The sequence below is a fragment of the Melozone crissalis genome, unplaced genomic scaffold (genome assembly GCF_028551555.1).
Source record: "Melozone crissalis strain CALT ecotype California unplaced genomic scaffold, PUWL_Pcris_2 ptg000006l_1, whole genome shotgun sequence".
NCBI classification, from domain to species: domain Eukaryota; kingdom Metazoa; phylum Chordata; class Aves; order Passeriformes; family Passerellidae; genus Melozone; species Melozone crissalis.
The window spans coordinates 20324988-20347024 of NW_026535784.1; the positions used below are offsets into that span (position 1 = coordinate 20324988).

A 22037-nucleotide genomic window follows, 5' to 3' on the forward strand; every position below is an offset into this window, starting at 1 on the left:
TCAGTACTATTTCAAATGGTTTTATAAATGGAAAACTGAAAACATGCAACTACATTCAAGATTCTTCCAAGTTGCTGGCACTTTTCCTAGCTTTACATGCTGAATAGCTATGCAACTTAAAACCAAGGCAAGTGTGGTTATCTGAACCTTGTTAGGAGTGAACAGCATGAGACACTGAACAGCAAAGGCATCGAGAGTGTAAGAATAAACCCAAATACGTCTGATTCACCAGCACAGATTCACATGGGTTGCTGATAGCCTTAATTTTTATAGCCTTACTCTAGTTAGATAATCTAGATAGAAAGACCATCACCATTTCCTCTCTCTTAATCTGTATAAAAAAATTCAGGAACTGCTTTTATCACAAGCAAAAAAGATTCTCATAAGGTCGTTCCAAATCTCAACGTCTTCTTAATCTCTCCGCTATCCACAATACTTTCCAGATTACACACATCATCTACACGTTTTCTTGCTCTATCACTTTTCTTGTATCTTTGCACTGTGACACTTCACACTGAGCTTTTGCTTTCTCTTCTGCCTGCTTCCTTGCACGCTTTCCCAAGCTCACCCTAGTCTTCTCTTGGCTAACAGAGGGAGCCCCTCTCCACCACTGTATTCTGAATTAAATCACCAGTGATTGCTACCATCACCCAAACACCACTTTGAGAAGAAACTTACCACAGTCCCATTCATCTGAGCTGTCAGTGCAGTCTGCCTGCCCATCACACCAGAGTTCACGGGGCACACACTCATGGTTGGCACATTCAAGTTCACTCTCGTCACAAAATGCTGCAAAGACAAAAACATGCTTCCTCCTGAGAAAGACATGATTGAAGTGAAATTCACATTGACATGGAAAATTGAGGAGAGTCAAGGTAGACACAGATCAGACTTATGGAAAAGGAAGTGAAGCAGATTTGCAAGAAAATTCAGCATGGATACCACTGATGCAGAAAGTGGTTGCTGCCATGCAGTGACAGAGGGCATTGCAATTCAGAGGGAAGGAAGAGCGTCTATAAATGCAAGATCTGGGATTACTTAGTATCATTTGTGATCTTGTAATATGAAACCTGTCTTAGCCCCTCAGAAGCTGTAAGAGAAAATACTGTTCTGTGCTTTTTAGCCAACTGATCCAAATTTGTTTAGTTCTTCATGGTTTTTGAAAAAAATATTTTACCCCAATGAGTATCTATTTCCTCTCATCCACAGCAATTATATATTAATTTTTGAATTCTCCTTTGCTTTTGAAAATTTTGTATTTATTTTTATCTCCACTTTAGAGGTAGAGAACTGCTGTACTGATAGACATGTTCCAGTTCACAGCTGGTATCCTTACATATGGATTTCCAGACTCTGTTCAGTACGGGAACTACAATAGCTTCCATTTGCAAATGACTTTCCTTCCAACAACCTCCCTTCCAAAAGGCAGGCGTGTAGAAGCACAGTAACTTCCTAACATATTTCCAGCTTCAAAACCCCATCATTAGGGAATTCTGAGACCTGGGGGAGGGCAGAGGGGGAGAAAATGCATAGAAGGAAGCTGCATTCAGTTGTGCCCATGTTTGGCTGACGTACAGCATTTATACTGCCAATTTATACAATCCAAGCACTTATTTGCAACACCAGTACAAAAAGTGCACTCCACGGGGAAAACCATACAGACAGAGTAGGCAGTGCTGCCTACCCCTGGTCTTTCTACCTCTGGAATAAAGCATGCAAAACCAGAAAAAGCACTTTAACTCCACCTTCCAGAGAGATCATAATTCAAAAACTGGAACCCTTCAGCTGGGAAAACTTTGCTTCCATTTTAGACTTTTCAAGCCCCAAATCAAAAGCAGAGAGGAAATATACTCCAGTAATTATGAACTAGATTAACGTTAGCCCTTTGGTAATCTTTTCTCTGTCATAATCCTAATGTGTGATCACAAGTAAATCACTTTAATACCACATCCACTCTTTAGATTACAGCACAGAGCTTGGAAATTAAGTGGTATAATCTTTACAATGAAAGCAGACTAAGAAATGTTTTGTGAGCTTCAGCTTCCCAAAGAGAAACAAAGTTTGATCTAGCAATACACACAGGCTGCTCTTCATTTTGGCAAACATACCCATAGGCTTCACTTAGGACACAAAATGCTCCTACCAACAGAACTCCAGAGACTCAGGAGCAACTTCTTTTAAATCACAAAACTATATCCAAACATCCCAGCAAGAATGACAAAATACCAGGTTTCCTCAGAGAATGAAAAATTTCAGTTTTCAGCCAACTTTGCCAACCAATGATCCCTCCTTTGTTGTGCAGACCTTCTCCCAGTATGTCTTTTCTGCTTCCTTTTCCTTCCTGTGTTGGCAGCATGCCCACACACCAGTTTTCTCAAAAGAAGAGAATTCAGAAAGTGGAGCTAACCTCCCAGGGCACTCACTCCCAGCTTAGTATGCAGGGTGGGAGCTTGCAAAGCAGCTGCTGTGTGCAGATATTCCACCACTTCCCATCCCATTCTCAGATGGAAATAGAGGAAAGAGAACTGAGGGCAGCCCCCAGAGGGGAGCAGGGTGCAGGCTGCTCCCTGCCAGCACTCTGAATAGACTTGCACTGTGCACATGGACTGTGTGCCCATGCCACTGGTGCATCCTCCTAAGTTCTGTATCTTGATGCTATCACAGATTGGATTGCAGAAGGTATTTGTGGAGCCAAGCAGGGAGACAGAACCTAAGAAATGTCAATCAGGAAAGAAACTAAATAAGGCATTGTTTACAATAAAATGTAAGACATTTACCAAAAAAACAGGTAAGTAGAAATCAAGGAAAAAATGAGCAGTAGGCAGCTATGAGCAATGCCTGTATGGAATGAAGTTAAAGAAACCTGGGAAAAGAAGTCAAAAATCTACAAGGAATAAAAGTACAAAGGCACAAGAAAAGGAGGTAGAAAGAGAAAAGAAAAAAAAAAAAAGAAAAAGAGGACAAGAGTGACCAAACAGACAGCAAGGATCTCAGGATATGAACAACGAAGGACAGAAGATGCGGAAAGAGGGAAATTGGTGCCACAGACAAACTGAAAGGGGAACTGAGGGAATGACTAAGTCTTTCTGCTATAGAAAGCATAAAGCCTTTTTACTTTGACTGATTTTTCACCTCAACATCCCAAAAATGTGATCAGCCTTTTAAGGGAGTAACAAACTGCATGAGTCCTTACAGCAATTCTTTTCATCCATCATGTCAGGGCAGTCTGGGAAACCATCACAGATCATAGTGTGTTTGATGCACACCTTCTTCAAAGGACACTCCCAAAGACCCCTTTCTCTACAACCTGGAGGCAGAGAAGCACATTTCTGAAATATTTGTATGCAATATTGAATCAAATGCTTTCTTCCTTAAAAGTCCTGAAACACACAAAGTATTTTCACTTGCAATATAAATTTTAGAAGGTACCAAGAATAGTTACTAATGAAGAAATGGAAGTAAGACTGGCACAGTGCACACTTGATAAATGGATCTAAATATTGTAACACTTCAAAATACTACAGTGCTTTTGAAATAATAATTGTATTATACTGGTTTGGGCATTAGCTCAATTAGCTCAAAACCCATACACCACTATTCTTGAAATACATTTGCTAGTAATATAAGAACTTTTATAATTCTGAAGTCCATAGAAATTCCTCGGTCTTTCAAAAGCATATCCTATAAAAGCATGGAATCTCCATGAAACACTGTAGAAATACGTGCTTTTTTTCTGGCAGTGCTGATTCAGAATCTAACACAGAATCAGAATGAAGGGTAGAAAGAGAAGTAATACAAAACTAGGTCAAAGTGCTTTGACAGCAAAATTCCTGTTGGTCAGCTAGAGGAAATTAGGAATAGGCCAAGGTACATTTTAGAAAATAGTTTTCTCTTGTTTTATTCCACTTTTTATTTCCATCATCTAAAATAATATTTTATTCTGATATCAGTTTAAATACTTTGACATACTAATGTCCTGCATGACTGACACTCTGGTTTTATAGGAAGCCATAAAAATGACATATTGTCCTGACTAAGCCAGATTATTTGATTGCATTTGATTGTTTGGCCTGCTCTATAGATGATACTTTTCATTTTAATCTAAGGGCAAACTCAATTGATAGCCTTGATGTTCATACATACAAATAATTCAGGCATAAATTTAAAAACAGTATTTAAAGCAGCACCTCTCTTTGCCTGGACCTGCAACTGTGAAAGCAGTAAGTTATAAGCAAATATATTGTTTCCAAGAAATTTTAATTGTGAAATACATATTTTACAAATATGAACCACAGAATCCCTACTGGATTAACTGAAAAATCTGTTCAGGTTTTACCTGTACCTGGATGTGTGGGGTGCTTGATTTTGTTTGGATTTGAAAAAACATGTAAATAAAGGTTAAAGCCCAGAGAAATACACAGCCTTAACCTTTGAAACGAATTCCTCATGATCAAATACCTTTCTTGGGTATCACCACTTTCCAGGTCTCCTTCTTGACAATATTTCTGATAATTTTTGATGAAAAATTAATTGAAACAACAAAAAAAAAAAAAAACTCTACTCTTATATAGAACAAGGAATTCAATTTTAGGATCTTGTTATGAATACAAAATAAAAAAAGCTTAAACTCCCCGTAATTTATGAACCTAGCAAATTTTTAGCAGCGTTCACAATTCATTTAATTCACGTTTCCTTTTCTCTTCATCACACATTACAGTGTTACACTGTGAAGCGTACCAGGACTCTCCAAAACTAACCACATAGACAAATACAGAGACAATTCCCTATGAAAAATTCACTAGTTACTAAATTCAGTGTTCAAGTACACTGTTTTGTTGGTAGAGATCACCTACCACCATTTGCAGTATTTATATTTCCTCTCTAATTATTTTTGTGACATGCATTTTTAATTCAATGAAAGGGAGGTGAAAACAGAGCTAGGAAAACTTGTCTATATGTACATTAACACCATCTCAAAAATATATTTTGACAAGAGATATGGTTTCATATATGATCTTGCCTTCCTTCTTCTTCGCAATATGAAGGAAGTTACAAGTTGTCCATATATACACTTCCCACCCAATTATCTTTAAATCATTAACATCAAGACCACCACATTTTTCTCTCACCTAAAATACAACAGGCCAAAACCCAGATTGCAGAAAATAGTGAGACAGTATTGGCCATGAATGTTATATCCTCAATTTCTTTAGTAGGTGTAGGATCCTGTTCTGCTCCCTGCCAGAGGCATTGCTCAGCAGCAGCAATTTAATGCATTCAATTACAACCAACTATAATATTTAATACCACAAAATCTCGTGATGCTTATCATAATAATATTTTTTTGAAATTACCTTCCCTGCACTTTATTGCACTCAGAAATCTCACTTCCAGTAACCCCAGTCAAACTTTCTCCCCAAATCCCAGTGTGGATGGCACTAAAGTCTGAGGATTTCAGTGCAATTGTGTGGCTGAGATGTCCTCTCACACAGCCCATGTGAAAGCACGGCAGGGATTGCTGACAGAAGGAGACAGTGGCTGCTGAATCCAGCTCTGCTCTGCATGGGGAGAGTACACCTCTTTGGAGGGTTCCAACTTATATTTTTTGGCCAGAGTAGTCTAAGCATAAGAAAGCTGTAGCTAGTCTTTTTCAGCTTCCTCCTGCCTGCACTGTAAAGCCAGTCAGCCTGGACTGTTCCACATAGATAATTTAAAGCACTTCAAAAACAAGGGTTTCAAATTAAACAGTCTCTCTTTTTTTAATGTTAGAAAACCAATTTGAAAGGATAAAGCCAAGAAAATTTGAGCTATCCATTTACACATGGAAAGATCATCAAGTTTTGATTTTGTCCTGCACACATGGAATATGAATAAGTTAGAGAGAGCTACTCCTGGAGCTCTACAAGGACTTTTTGTTTTTCAGTAACAGTATTAGCCCTGGTCAATGTAATGTCACCCTGACAGCAGTAATTTGCTAGCTGATACAGTCTTCCATATTTATAGAAACTGATAAGAATTCTACTGATTGCTTGTGACATTCTGTCTAGACTTTAGAGTGAGATCCACTCGAGAAATGAATGTTACATATTAGAACAATATTTCATATGTTAATGTCTAGGAGAACAAAATTATCCTAAAAGACACATAACAATTTGTTTTCTAAGGAGTTCAAAATTGGTGTCAACAAAAAAATATTTGGCATGGAGGACAATTGAGACAATTGATTCAAAGTAAAGAGATGTCAAACTCTGAAAGAATCACCGTGACCATCAGCTCTGACTTTCCTTTATAACCCAAACAAGAGAATGACCTAATATTAAATCATATTTCAGAAAGCATAACCTTTTTTTTTAACCCCTTTCTTTCTTTTTTACAGGGGTGGGGGGAGGGAAAGAAATAAAGAAAGAGGAGAGAGAATACAAGAATGATCTGGAGACTCCCAGAGACTGAGAATACATCACTCATTGGGGATAATGAACCCTTGGCTGCTGCAAACATTAAAACAATCTGCGTTTTAAAAAGAAGCATTTTATAAAGCTGCTAAGATTGAACTTTAGCCTAGCTTTAGCTTTCTGGTGTTGGATTTCATTTTACTGTCTCTGAGTAGAAATTCTCTTATTGCCACAGTTTTGTTGTTCACATAAACTCTGCTTCCCACTTAACCCTTTCTCAGTTTAAAGAAAATACACAGTTTGTGCAACTTAATCCTACTCTGCTGCAATGTTTTCCAATCCTTTGCTCATAAGCACACCTCTTCTCTAAATCTTTAGTGATGTATGATTATTCTCTTTGCCCCTAGGGATGCCAGGCCTGCATGCAGACCTCCATGAAGGCTTCAGCTTAGTCAATTAACAAATATTTAGAACTCCTTTCTCCTTCTGAAACTGTCCTGCCAGCAGTTAAAAGGATATGTAATGACCAAGAGATTTCTTGATTCTTTCAGGCTCAATACATCCCCCTTAAGTTAAAAGTCAAAAGCATCTATACTAAAAGTAAACTCAGAAACATACTGGGGAATAAACTCCAAGGGTTTATGCTTGTACTTGTAACTTGACCAATCTGAAAAAACATGCAGAATCCATTTCAGCAACACAATACATCATAATGGTATCTTTTGTCTATACATCCTAATGGGAACACTATCATGTATAAATTTAAAACTGCATTTACAGATTCAAGACTTAATCGGCCAGGGAGTTACATTTTAGCTCAGTAAAGCCTTCAGCAATATGAAAATAACTAAATCTGCAGAAATTTTTTAACTTGATTCTTTAAGGAATACTCAAAACATCGCAGAGTATGGTTGCCAGAATCTAAACGATCAGGTATCACAAATAGTATTCATGTTGATTAAGAAGGATCCTTGCTATAATATTTTTACTGATACTGTAAATATACTTTTAGACACACAAAAAGGGGGGTTCTCCTTCTCTGAACTCTTGTGCTACAATTCAAATAACTGAACGAAAGCTGAAGCTCATTCTCCAGTGCGGCAGCTGCCCTCCATTGCAGCTGACAGCGCGTCCTTACCACAGCTGTCCTCGTCGCTGTCGTCCTCGCAGTCAGCCTGCCCATCGCACCTCCGCGCCGCCAGCACGCACCGCCCCGAGCGGCACTTGAAGTGACTGGGGGAGCACTCTGCCAAGGACAACCAACAGGGACAAACAGCACTCCCTGAGATAAAGCTTCATCACGCCATGGGTCCTGATTTGTCACCCAGGCTCTTTCAGAAGGGTAAATAACACAGATAGAAAGCTCATGAGACTGGAATTATGTGTCAGGTGAGACTCTCCAGAACTGCACCAGGAACGTGGTGGAACAACATTTTCAGAGCTCTCCCTTCCATGCTGCTCTCTGTCAAATGTCATTGCTTTGCCAAATCACTGGCATGCAATGTTTAGACCATGGGTATGAATTTCCTAGCTACTCTTCTCACCATTGTGGTGGTGGTGTATTATGCATTGAAATAAGTATAAAAAAATCCCCAGGATTAAAAAAAAAAAAAAAAAGAAAAAAAAGATTGACAATTATGTGTCTATTTCAACTAATGAAAACAGGGTATAACTTTCCACTAATTAACCCTTTCACTGCTTCTGCCTCATCTCACAGTACCACTTTGGGACAAAGGAGTGGAACAGAATTGGCAGATCTTTAAGGAACTCTCTCATTGAGTGCTAGCAACTCCCTGGGGCAAGAAATCAAGCAAAGAATTCTGCCAAGAGACTAGCATGGCTGAGTAGAGGAACTCAGTTTGGAATAATTTCCACAGTTTAAATATCATAATTAAAGGGGACGTATAAAAAAACCAAAGACCAGTGACTTTGGGAACCCATTTAAATCTCTTATTTGCTGTAATATATGTAGGAGGTACCTTCCACATCTTCATCTGGTGTTAGACAGGTTTGGTTGTCTGAGTTCTCATCTGGAAACTGAGTGCAGTCTGTATCTTCTGGCCACTGCAGACCTACAATCCCAAGCACAGCCTCACAGCGCTCCTTAGACTGCACACATAATGTCCTGAGGAGACAAAGCAGAATTGTACCAAATAACTGAATGGCTCAGAAATTCACAGATACTAGAAGTTAATAATCCCAGCTGAAGTTAAACATGAAGATCAAGAAAAAAATCAGACAAACAGATGTTTTAATATGAAAAAAATACACATATCAAAGAATGCTATGACTGAAACACTAAGTTACTGCTGCGCATTTATGTTATAAATAGGTTAATAACCAAATATAACTGCTCACAAACATGCTCTCCTCTGTAAGAGATGGCAGAGAACAGTTTTAAAGAAGCACTAACTGCTCTCCTTCAGAGAAAAAAAACTAAACACATTTTGTATGAGTGAAATGCTACCTCTTCTGATTATGCTATCTCAGAAACCACAGGGCTTCAGAAGGTCAAAATATTTAAGCCTGCAAACAAAAGAGAGAAGAACTCCCCAGCAATTCAATAAAATTAAAATTTTGGGAAAAGCAAAGCTCAGACCAGCCCAGTCTTGAGGCTGTTGTCAGTTACAGCAACATAACACTTTCTACATCTTCATCTGCTGTTAGACAAGTTTGGTTGGTCAGTCAGGAAAAGGCATGAATAAAGTCCTTCTGCAGCATTTTTTTAACCTTAAAAAAGATAGGAATCACTGCAAAATTTGTTCAATCCACTGAGATTAAAAATCATCCATGGTTTCTCTCAAAATACCCACTGGCAAATGCTTCAAAATTACAAAGGTAAAAAGGTGTAATAAAAAAATCCCCTAATGTTTGAAACATTTAGCCACTATTTTTGTCTGGGATCCTACTAGGTTGAAAAATATTCAATCAAAGGATTCCCCCCCTTTTTTTTTATTGCTGTCAAGTAATTTTAATTTGCCTTTATGTATTTTGATTATTTACACATCTTTCTTCTAGAGACAGTCCATTCAGGGAAGGTATCTTGTTCCACTAATTTTCCTTTGACCTTTTAATTAATTTAATTTTTTTATTTTCTTCACAGTGCCCTGGGTGAAAAACTGAAGAGTCCTGGCAAACAGGGCTGCATCTGGTTGCTGACTGCTCACCTGCGCTGCTCCTCTGGGTTCAGCTGCAGGGCCTATCCTGTTCAGTACACCTATCAATGGTCTGGATGCAGCAGTTTAGTGCACCATTAGCAAGCTTGCTGATGATACAAAACCAAGAGATGGTGTTGACTCTGAAGGGACAAGAGGCCTTTGCACTGGGTAATCATCAAGGACATGAAATTTAACAAGAACAAATGCCTGATCCTCTACCTAGGGTCGGGTAGCACTAGGCACAAATTGGAGAGCAGCCCTCCAAAGAGGGACCTCCAACGCTGACCTGAGCATCCTGGTTGGCAGCAGCCTTTTCCTATAGAATTCCAAAGCAAAATTTTTGGCATTTTCAATGAAAGCATAAAACTGGGAAAAACTACTATGACAGACAGTCAAGAATTAAATGAAATATGGTTTAGCATAGTACCTGCAAGGTGGGATCCGCTGATTTGTATGGGGGTCACATTTTGGCACTAAGATTGTGCAGGCAAAAAACATCAGGTACTTGTAGCAGTTGGTCTGAACCAAAGCTGGGAAAAGGGAAGACTCCCAACTGATAGAGGCTTCCTTCTGTGTTCTGTGGCCCAGGTAGTTTGGGTAATAAGTATAGTTGTAAGGCAAGTTCATACAAAGTTCCAGAGTAATTGGTTCACACTGACCTTTCACAGAGAGAAAACAAACAGAACCACAAATGGTGTGAGATTAAATTAAATACAGAAGAAGTAATTCCATACTTATTTAAGTAACTCCTTACTTATTTAAAATTTATCAGTCAGGGATATCCTCTCAGGTTTGAGAATTTACAAGTTCCAGAGCTAGAGATACCTTTCAAGCCTATTCTTAACAGTAAAGGTGGGTTTGAACCCTGCCTACCTCATAACCCATTAAGATACTTTTATTTCCTTACTAATAGTCATTATCTTTCTGAGCAAAATCTTAACTTTAAGGTGGTACAATAAACCATCCTTAAACCAGCACAGAGTGTACTGTACACAACACACTGGTGTACCTACTATGCTACCATGACACACCTCAAACTGACAGGGCAGTTGCCAAAATAAGGAAGACAAAAATCATCAGATACTTTGGTTAGAAAGGATCTCAGGAGGTCTCTACTCCAATGCCATGATCAAAGCAGGTCAGCTCTGAGGACTGATCAGCTTTCTCAAGGCTTTAGACAGTCAGGTCATAAGAAGTCTCACTAGTGACAGAGACTGCACAGTTTCTTCTGTATAGAAAACAGAAGCCAGGATTTGCTTTTAATTTTTTTCATTGCTTACCAAGATCTGAAGTAGGGGACAATTAGGTTATGTATTGCATGAGCACTGAGCAAGAGACAGTCTACATGCTAATAATTTAACTTGGGTAAGACATAACTAGTAACAAATTAGAATTATAAGCAAAGACAGATGCAACAGCTGCAAGTCCATATGATTATATATACATTAGAGCTACATACAAAAATATTCCAACTTTTGGGAGTTTATCACAGCAAATTTTGAACTAGCGAAGTATTTTGGATTTCTAAAATTTGTATAGCTTTTCTACTTCTTCTCACACTGGTATTCAGAAATATTTATTTTTCAATTTTCCACCATAACAGAAAACTACAGAAAGAATTTCGTTTCAATTCAGATTGAAATTTAACTTTTTATTTAGCAATGAGATGATTGTGAAATTATTTAAACTTATTTACTCTGGGTAAATTGAGAAAGTTTTCCACAAAAAAGTATACCATTCAAAAGTAAAAGAATGGATAAATTTGTCTATTCTGGGAGCAAATATACCTTAATATGATTAATATTCTCTGTTAGCCAGTTGCTAGCATCAGTTACTAGCACAGTGTGACAATTGTGTCATCCCATAGCTGTATCTTTGAGAGAAGGTGGAAGAAGATCCAACAGCCAATTATTCAGCTAACCAGCAGAACTGGGCATTCTTTATTGGTCTGGCATTTGGTGTTATAACTTTTTTTACTATGTACTCCTAATCTGATCATCACAAAGCTCATTTTACATCCAGCTTTTCCTCACTGCTAAATCCTGGCATACTACCAATACTGAACTGTTTCTGTTGTCTCAAACCACTCAGTCACATCTTTGGGGTACATGAGGTTTAATGACTTTAACAATTCTCCCCACATTACCTCCATTTCCTTTCCTTCATGATGAACTATCCCTTGTCCTTCCACACTTTTGCCTGAGATGCCCAGATCAGTTTGGGCTCGTCTTTTGATTTTGGCCAGTAAACATCTTTCTTTCATGTGTACAGAACTTTGCACATTCATCAATATTTCAGGATGACCACAAAAGTACATGCAATATTCTAAGTGCTTGTGTAACATAACAGTATTCAAGATTAAAGGGTTGAAATGTACTTATACCATTCTCTTTTATTATACTTAGTATTTATACGGGTTTAAGTGAATTCTGGAAGAAAATCCGGTTTACTGAAATGCTGCTGGAGGATAGAGCTCTTTACATGTTGATATCTCTTTTCAATATGATTATAATTTTCATGTTGTGTTTAGAAAGATTCCGTTATGTTATGTGCAAAAGTGTCACTGTAGGTTTGAAAATAATAACATTGACTCTCACATGCAATTCCTGATAATCCAGAGAGGAATAAACAGAACATATGGTCCATGTGTTCGGATTCATTTTAAGTAACCCAAACGTTAGTCTTTCCTTCTTAGTCTGTCCTACAGCTTAAGAGGTCCTGCTACTCCCTTATCTACAATACATCTCACAGAAGAGAAAATTAAAATACCTCAATGTCAAATGCTATCAGTCCTAGTACATCAATAATCAAGAGCTTTGATGACATATTTTCTTCAATATTGCCCTTGTCAGAGCTTAGTCATTAGACATCTACATTAGCTAGAAAATTGAAGTATTACTTACTGTGTTCTACCCTCCATCCTCATTATAAACTGGAACACCCTAAAAGAGTAACAGTATAAAGCACATGCCCTACTTACTGCAGTTTGCCTGGCTGTTCCTCATCTCACAGGGAGAAGCTCCACAGGGATCAGGGCAGGAGGAGCACCTCTGGTCTCCCTCCTGACAGAGGGTTTGATCTGAGGGAAGTAGAAATGTACTTTTCAAATTATTTACCAGACTAATAAAAATGACTGGAGCATAATGAGAGAGTACAGGGTTTACATAAAAATTAAGTATTTCCTTTACATATTTCAGTAAGTATACCCAACACCACTGCAAGTGCAGTAAGGAAGAAAAGTGTGCAACACTATTCAGTTCTCACTTCCCTTACCCCTCTGTTCAATAAAAAAAATTATATCCCAGTTTCTGAATGAGAGGCTTGGATTTCTGAAAGATTTACCATGCAGAATATGAAAAGTCCTGCAAATCACATTTCAAAAAGAACAATAGTTCCTAGCTGAAAGAGATCACTGTCTGGGAATTGTTCTTCAATACCATTTAGTTGATCTGCTTCTCATTTTATGATTGTTTTGGTTGACAATAAAAGACATTCTAAAGAAAGATCAGAGATGAACACTAAATGTCCTCCTTTGACTGGTTAAAAAACAAACAACAGAAAGAAATCAAAAAATGTTATGGCCCTAATAATGGACTTCAGAATAAATAAAACCAACACTTCATCAAAAGTTTCTGAACTACTTGAGTAGTTACTTTATCTGACAAATCCCTGGTCTTCTCTCTCTCATAGTTGTGCTAGCTCCTTTCCAAACCATTAAATTCTCTCTTCCATGTGCAAAAGGAGTCTTTTAGTTCACTATTCTGTAAGGAGAGACTAAATAGGTGGTGTTCATCATGTCATCCTGTTTAAAATAGCTTATTGCCCTGATTGCTTAGTATTTGTATTGCACTACTGCCCATGAACATTAATCATGCATCCCTCCATTGGACATACAAAAGGTGCTGAAGAATGATCTAGTTTCAATAGCCATGACAACAACCTTGTCTAATTGATATGGTCATATCTATCATATTATAAAGTAGATTTACTTCCATTCATACATGTTACATATTGAAGCAATAGAGGCAATTTCTTTGCTATAGTGAATGACAATCTTATTTAACAGCTGCATCTGACTGCAAAATGGAACTTGAAAGGCAGGAAAAGCCTTTTGACTTCTAGAGCTATTACAAATATTTATATTAAAATTGTTTTTAAAGTTTGCTCCAACTCCTTCCTATACTTTAAAAATCCCTGTGCTATAAGGTAGATTCTTTTGATCCTAGCACAAATAATGCTGAATTTCTAAAAACACACTGTACACTGTCTTTTGAAGAGATCACAGAAACAGTTGTGCATACATCTGTGTTAGATGTCTATTGTCACAAAGTGAATGAGAGCAGTACTCATAGACAGATATCTTACATTTCCTTAAGGCATGCAGTGAAGGAGACCACTTTTCTCTTCCAGATAGAGATGAAGCAACAGTCACTTGTAATATCTGAATGTATGCACTGCTACTAGGACACAAGATCCTTTTATAGGCAAGGGGAAGTCACTACACCCTGACCTCAAACTTCCATGCTGATTTCTCATATTTACTGTGTTTGTAACAAAACCAGTACTCCAGACTCCATTAGGTCTAACTCCACTGACTCTGACAGACATATCCAAAATTTTAAAATTTTATTTGTAGAGCAGAAAAGTCTTTGTAATAAGTGAATGTCCTACTACATTTTTTTGCAGTTGCTGGAAACAACAAAATATTAAGAAATTTACTATTGTAAATTACAAACAAGAATTCTGCCTTGCTTTTGCATGGACTTTGCAAGGAAATAAAGATGACTGAAATCTAAATTCTGCCAACACATTCCCATGCAAATTAGGACGGATGGGATATGGTTGCCTAAAGAAAGAATTTTTCTCTACACAATACTGCAAAATACTGGATAGAACTTTTGCACATTGAAGAATTAATAACAAAAATTAGGAAAATGTTTGTATTTAAAAGCTCTGCAGTTTAATGGCAAGCAGAAATCATGTAGTGATAATTATCACCCCATACTACTGCTTGAATATTTTAACCTATACCTATTCATCATACCAAAAAAAGATTTTTAACCATTGCTTCAACATCAAAAGGGAAAAAAGATGCAGTGAGAACAAAGTACATCACTGGCTTCTAGCCCATATCATGTAAGACAAAGGAAGGATAAAAGAATTCATAGGATAAGACTGAGATTGGACATCAAAAAAGAAGAATAAAAGGTGAACATTTTGGGAAAGTGCACAGTCAGAACTGAGGAGAATAACTTGTTTCTGGGTTTTAAGATTGCCACAGTCACAACTAGAAGATACTTCATGCAAGACCTTTATATTATGTCAACATTAAAAGTGAAGAAAAATAATAATAATTTTTCTGTTTCAGCTTCAGCTTCTCAGGTATTTTTTGGAATGAAAGTACTTAAATTGGAGTAGGAAGATCCCAAGAACTTTCTGTGAAAAGAAGGGATTGAGTAACATGCTTATGAAAGGATTTCTTTCAGACTGGTTTCCTAAAGAAACAGGGCTTATATAATCACACTGTGTGTCTATTTTATGATAACAGGTCTTTTCTACTCTAATAACTATTAAATAGCCTGTCCTATTAGCACTACACTTGCCAACACTAGCTTTCTGCATAAGGCCAACTATTTAAATTTATTTAAAATAATTAATTTTAAATTAATTTTTAAAAGACATTAATAATTCTTGCATTAAAGGAAGGCTGCAATCTGAACCTATACCTTACCAGGAATAAGAGAATTACATGTGAAAAATACCTTCAAATTTTGAAATCATCATAACAACATTGCTTTCTGAGTGTCTTTGGAAAACCATGTTCTGGGGCTCCAGCCATTCCTTAGTTTCCTCTTCTCTCATAGAGTCCATAATAAGATAGCTATCAAGCAGCCTTGAGAACTCATGTTCTCATAAACTTTCCCTTAGTCACACTAAATCTTTAGTTTACTCATGAAAACATTCTTACTCTGATTCCCAAGTTCTGATAAAGAAAAGGATTTTAATGAGAAAATTCCTCCTCAAATGACACCAGTTCCTGTAACAGTAGATTCTCATTGCTCCAAACAATGTATTTCAAGTGACAGCTAATTATATCAGATAACTAAATACTGTGCTAAATATCACCTCCACTTCTTCACTTTTTAAAAATAATTTTAAGTACTAAAATAAGTCTGCTTACAAATGCCTGTGTGAAAGCACACACCAAGCAGCCTTAGCAAGAGTTATTTGAAGGGTAAAGAAAGTAATTTGTCAGACAGCTTTAGCTAAAGGCACTGTGGAACATAGCAGTCAATGGTAAGTTTAGTAAGAAGAGTAAAATGAGGCATATCCTTACTTTCACTGCAGTTTTCTTCATCACTTCCATCTTTACAATCATTATCTCCATCACACTGGAATGCACTAGGAATGCACTGCCCATTTCTGCACTCCACCAGACCCTGACTGTGACATGCTAGAGAGACAAAAATATTAAAAAGACAATATTCTGAGCTCAGTGACAAAAATACTAAAAAGAAAATCAATGAGCTCAGTGAAGCTCTGCACTGTATCTGAACATCACACTGAAGTTATTTTAGGAGGAGCTGATAACAGCACTTAGCACTGGAGATCAGGAGGCATTTCTCATTATGTGTCAGCTAATTTTCCAATAGCTGCACTGATCTTTACCTGCAGAGACTGACACTATAAATGTCAGGCATTAGCAACAGCCTGAGATGAAATCTTAGCTTCCCCAAGGAAAAAAATGTACACAATTTTTACTCATATAGCAGGAACATTACAATTAACAAAAAGCTAATTCCGTAATTAACAAGAAGCTCTAACACAAAGCAATGCTTTACTTCTTAACAAAGGCAAGAAATATTTAGTTTGCTGCTGCTGTCAACTGAAAACAGACATTTGTCAAGTGTGAACTTCTGAAATAAAATAAGTTTATAGTTTTGCCTTCTTTTTTTTTTTTAGTTTTTTTTTAGTTTTCAAAGAAAGAAAAAATAATTTAGAGATTAAGGGAACTTACAGCAATTGATCTCATCTGATTTGTCTATACAGTCATGGTCACCATCACATACCCAATCAGCTGTTATACATCTCCCCTCTCCACACTGGTGATGTGTCACTGGATTGCAATCTACATAAAACGCAAATTTGAAGAAAGAAAAAGGATGCTAAGTTACTATTTGTATATTTTATATTACTGATCCATTGTTCTATGCTTATTAGCTAATCTTATTAATGATGCTTTTTGCATTAATAAATAATATTAAGAAATTTTTTCTATCTGCAGACTTTTATTATTAATTGTATTGCCTGTATAGTGATGCGCTCATTCCTTCTCCCAGCTGCACAGCTGTGACTATTTGTAAATAAACAAGTTTCTAAGATTTGTTAAGCCCATTAGAAGATCTGGCACACCATCTCAGGGAATGGTTTCAGTTAAACATTTTCAGTAACCATCAGAGAAAATAATTTCCTTCATTTATCTTTTTACTAAGACATTCAAAAAATATTTCTCAAGTTCAGAAACTATATTTTTTGCATGAACTTGGAATTTTCCATAAGAATTATCTACAAAGAAATCATTCTAATTGTCATCTTAATCTTTCTACCTAAATGCACAAAGAGCCTTATGCTGAGCACATTGACTTTACACCAAAACAGAGAGAATAGACACAGTCCACTCCTCCAAATCTGCTATGAAAACCAATTATAGCATGTACAAAAACTTAGATTTTAAAAATTGTATAGAAAAAAACTATGTCAAGGTAGGAAAGATAGGAGAGAGATCAACATTTAGAAAAACTTAATCATCTTTAAACTAAGATTATTTATGAAAAAGAACCCACTAAATAACCAAAACTGACAATAAAATATTGAAAAGTCTTAGAGTGTGCTGAATTTGAAGAAATTTTTAAAAATCTCAGAAAAAAATGTGCCTTGATTTTCAGTTTTTATAGTCTTTGTGTTCTTCCTTAGAAAAGCATATGGAAAAAAGGGAGAAATAATATTTTAACGGTTAAAAATTATTTTAGAAAACTTAATTGTTCTCAGGTGTAGTAACAGAACCAAAAGTTAGTAAAAATCAGGCTGTCTACATTTCCCAATATTTACATGCTAAGATTATTCTTTTTTAATTTCAAAACTTCATTGATTCTCCTATGGAAGTTAAGTATAGGTAGATACATATGGTAGGTAGGTAAGTGTCATGAAAACATGGAAAGTTGATTGACAAGACAATTTGAAAGAAACAGAATTTGATAATCAAAACATACAACTTCACTATCAATCTTATGTAAAAACACTTCAGCTATAAAACAGTTGGCACCAGCAGTGCCCTCATGTAGTCTGCTTTACTCCCAATTAAATCCAGTCAAGCTAGCAACGAAGCATCTTTTGGAATTAGTTTAAAGCAAGTTGAAAATAGCAGTATTTCTTATAAATACCAAACCCTTCAAGATTTGGATTGATCCAGAACTCTCCTTTAAACCGTTTCAAATTTCATATATAATCTGTGAGCTGTTTTCACTGTGTTCAAATGCAGTAAGAACAGGGTATATTACTCCTTCAGTAGTTTAAGGAAAAGGTTTACTGGGTTAGGCAGTCCTGATATTTTAAAGACTTTAGAAAAGCACATAACTTTCATTTACCACAATTTTGCTCATCACTAAGGTCTCCACAGTCATCATATCCATCACAAACAAAGGTGTAATTGAGGCATTTTCCCGTGTCACAACGAAATACATCATTGCTGCAATCTACAAAACAAAGCATGTAAAATGTGAAGGTTGCATTGGAACATTCATATGAACTATGAACCCTGTACTGACTACACACCAGATTAGCTAAAGAGACCTTAAAACTTACAGCTCTGCATTAATACTGGTGTTTACCAGTTTATGAGAAACTAATCTGGAAGAATATGAAAAATCAAAAGCCATTTTTAGAAATTTTTACTCTCTCCCTGCTAGGTGCTTTTTTGACCAATACCATAAGGAGAGAGTGCTCTGGCTGCACATAGGGACCTAAATGTTTAATTAATTTATAGACATAAAAGTTCTCAAGAAATGTTGTAGGCATCGCCATTGCAGATTACTAGGAAAATCCTGACTACCTGATGTGGCTATTAAGTGGAGACGAAGATTCTAACAGCAAAATCAAGATCCCTAGACCCTACTTTTGAACCTGCCTTTGGTCTTACAATGGTTTCAAATGAGCTTTAGGCTTAACACACTTTGGAGCTCAGGAGATCTAGCCTGGTGCCTTCTCATCACGGAACTCTTACTGTCAGCACTGGGTGGGTTCAACATTTTTTCTCCATGACTGGATGCATCAGCAAAACCTGCCAGATATTCTCTGAGAATAACCATAAAACTTGAATAATATAAGGTTCAATAAAAATATGGAATCTTTGTTGTAGTTGAAAGGGTTGAAGAGAAATTATGGTTTGTGGTATCTGGTCCCATCAGTAATAACTTTTGATTTCAAGCATACAGCTAGGAAGGGAGAAGACAGTTTCACTGTCTTCTTCTAGACCTTTCCTTGACCTCTAGCTTTCCAGGGAGAATGCCAAGACACAGAACAACTGGGTGGACAACACTGCCTTCCTGTTGGAGCTAAGCCACTGGAACGAAGGAAGTCCTTTGTGCCCGTTTTTACTGGCATATGTGGGCATTTTAAATTAATTATTCCCCAGAAAACAGAGAGAGAGCCCAAAAAGCAGGGACTGGAACCAAAGTGCCTCCTTTCTTCTGAGATGATCAACCACAAAACAACAGAATCAGGCTACCACTTCCCCCTCTCCTCTTGTGACTCCTGTGTTCATGACTGCACACTGGTTCCCCTTTCAAAGCAGGGTATCCTTCTAAGGATATTACACAGAAAGGTGCAGAACTCTTCCAGAAGGTGCAGTGGGGTTTCTACCCCTTCATATCAATGTCAACCAAGTGTTTCACTTCCTAGGTGAAAAACAACTCTGGAACTTGAACATGAGTCACTTCCTCTCCTTCCCCCACAGAAGTATTAGTGCTTTCTTCAAGTTTCACATTGTCTTAGAAGGTCCAAACAGAATTTATAGCTTAATAAGAAGGAAATGCTTCAGGATATGAAGTAAAATAATATGGCTGAGCCATGAGCTACATACTCAATGGTTAATTCAACTTCAAAAAGAACCATTATTCATAAAACAGGGAATAACAAAAACCCCACAGTAAAAGAAAATAAATTTTAAGTTCTTGCTTCCTGTAAGCAGACCAACACCCCGCTGAGAGTAAATTCTAAACATCACTTGTTTTGAATATGCAACAGCATGAAGTACTCTGGTAACCTTTAATCTTATTGATCAGTTTGTAACTCTGACAGTTTCTGTGCTTCTTCCACTGCTCCTCCTGCAAATGAAACAAAACTGCCTTTTTCTATGTTATTTCCTCTGGATAAATTTACTGTTTAATTTCCATTCGTATCCCCATTCCTGTTTCCATCCATACCTCTGAAGCTGCTGCAGTGTCCTTCAGGGTAGACAACCCACAGGCCCACACAGACAGGGTAAACGAAAAGAACACAAGCTTCCTTGCAGGGAAAGAAGATTCACTTGATGAAAGTCTAACAGCCTTAATATACATTTTCTTCAAGATATTGGCAATAATGTATTGTAAAGGTAGTTGGTTACTCTGTTAAGTAAGATGGGCACTTGGCAGGTGCCACTTGTAAAAGGCTCAAATTTTATAAATGATGGGGATATGCCCATTTTCACAAAAATTAAATACAATTTTACTTGTACTCCAATTTTACTGTACTTCACTAAACACAAATGAAGCCTGGGGAATCTTCTGCATTCAACAATTTGGCCCTGAGATAAGCTCAATTGGTTAAACCATGGTGGAAAAGCCAACGTGGCAGGTTTGATCCCTGTATGATCCAGATCCAAAAGGACCTTCTGCACATGGGTCTGGGCAAACCCCCACAACATCTCTAAACTGGAGAGAGATGGATTTCATGGGTGGACTGTTTGGTGGATAAGGAATTGGTTGGATGATCATGTGCCAAGGGTCAATAGCTCAGAATCCCAAAGAACATCCGTGACCAGTGGTGTCCCTTGGGGCTCTGTACCGGGACCAGTGTTATCTAATGTCTTCATTAATAACACAGACGAAGGGATGAAGCACAGCCTCAGCAAAGCTGCAGGAGAGAGGAGAGATGGTGTGGATGTCAAGCTGAGTGGTGTGGTTATCACACCTGAAGGACAGGATGCCATACAGAGGGACCTGGACAAGCTCAAGAAGCAGGCACATGGGACTCCCGTGGTCTAGCAAGATCAAGTACAAGGTGCTGCACCTGGGTCAGGGAAAACCCTGGTATCAACACAGGCTGGGGGATGAACAGAGGGAAAGCAGCCCTGCCAGAAAACTTGGGGGAACTGGTAGATGAGCAGCTGCACATGAGTCAGCAATGTGCACTTGCAGCCCAGAAAGCCAGTTGTATCCTGGGCTGCATCAGAAGCAGCATGGCCAGAAGGCTGAGAAAGTGATTCTGTTCCTCTGCTCTGCTCTTGTGAAAGCCCACCTGGAGTGCTGCATCCAGCCCTAGGTGCCACAGCACAGGAAACACATGGACCTGTTGGAAGAGGTCCAGACAGGCTACAAAATCACCATAGGGATGGAACAGCTCTCCTTTGAAGAAAGGCTGAGAGAGGGCTGGGGTTGTTTCTCCTGGAGAAATGGTGGCCTTTCAGCACTTTAGGGAAGCTTATAGGAAAGATGGGGACAGACTTTTTAGCTGGGCCTCTTGTTATAGGACAAGAAGTAATAGTTTTAGAAGAGGGTATGTTTAGACTAGACATAAGGAATAAATGTTTTACAATGAGGATGGTGAAACAGTGGAACAGGTTACCCAGAGGAATGGTAGACACCCCAATCCTGGAAATATTCAAGCTCAGCTTGGATGGGACTCTGAGCAGCCTATTCTATAATTTAGTGAGGTGACTAAAGACTTTGAGAGGGGCAAGGACTGCAAGAAACACAGCATCTTTTATCAGGCAAGCTTTCAGGCAAACAGGTCTTCCTTCAGTTTTGCTCTTCCTGCTGTGTAATTCAGGAAAGTCTTATTTGACCTCCACACTCTCTCCTCAACTCCTACCAAGCATCCTAATGAATGATGCCCTCTGCATATAGACCCTGTATCATTAAACACACAGGTGTCCTTTCAAAGGTAATACTAGCTCCTGAAATTTATGCTTGGTTTTTCAAGACATGTAATATGTCTTTTCCAAGACATTCTTTTACTACTAATTTCTTCTTTTCCCATTTCTAATAGAACTTGAGAGCCATATTTTCATAGGCATTTTTCAATCTTTTAGCTTACTTTAAATCTAAAGCTAATGCTGACATGAAAAATCGGAAAATAAAAACACACAATACTTTTTACATAATAGACATTATCTCACCCTCCAAGAAATGAATTATAGGCTATTAAAGGAAAAGCAAGCTCTACCCTT

The 22037-nt window shown here is 37.6% G+C and overlaps 1 protein-coding gene across 1 annotated transcript in view; it reads right to left on the reverse strand.

Moving 5' to 3' along the window:
* The window catches only part of CORIN (corin, serine peptidase), a 117184-nt gene that overhangs the window by 26282 nt on the left and 68865 nt on the right, over positions 1-22037 (reverse strand). Inside the window, exons 7-15 of the mRNA XM_054295708.1 lie at positions 18196-18303; positions 16569-16679; positions 15888-16004; positions 12531-12629; positions 9978-10209; positions 8372-8517; positions 7531-7638; positions 3194-3307; positions 679-789 (exon numbers count right to left, since the gene is read on the reverse strand). Coding sequence (XP_054151683.1) covers positions 679-789; positions 3194-3307; positions 7531-7638; positions 8372-8517; positions 9978-10209; positions 12531-12629; positions 15888-16004; positions 16569-16679; positions 18196-18303 — 1146 coding nt within the window. The remainder of the gene's footprint in view (positions 1-678; positions 790-3193; positions 3308-7530; positions 7639-8371; positions 8518-9977; positions 10210-12530; positions 12630-15887; positions 16005-16568; positions 16680-18195; positions 18304-22037) is intronic.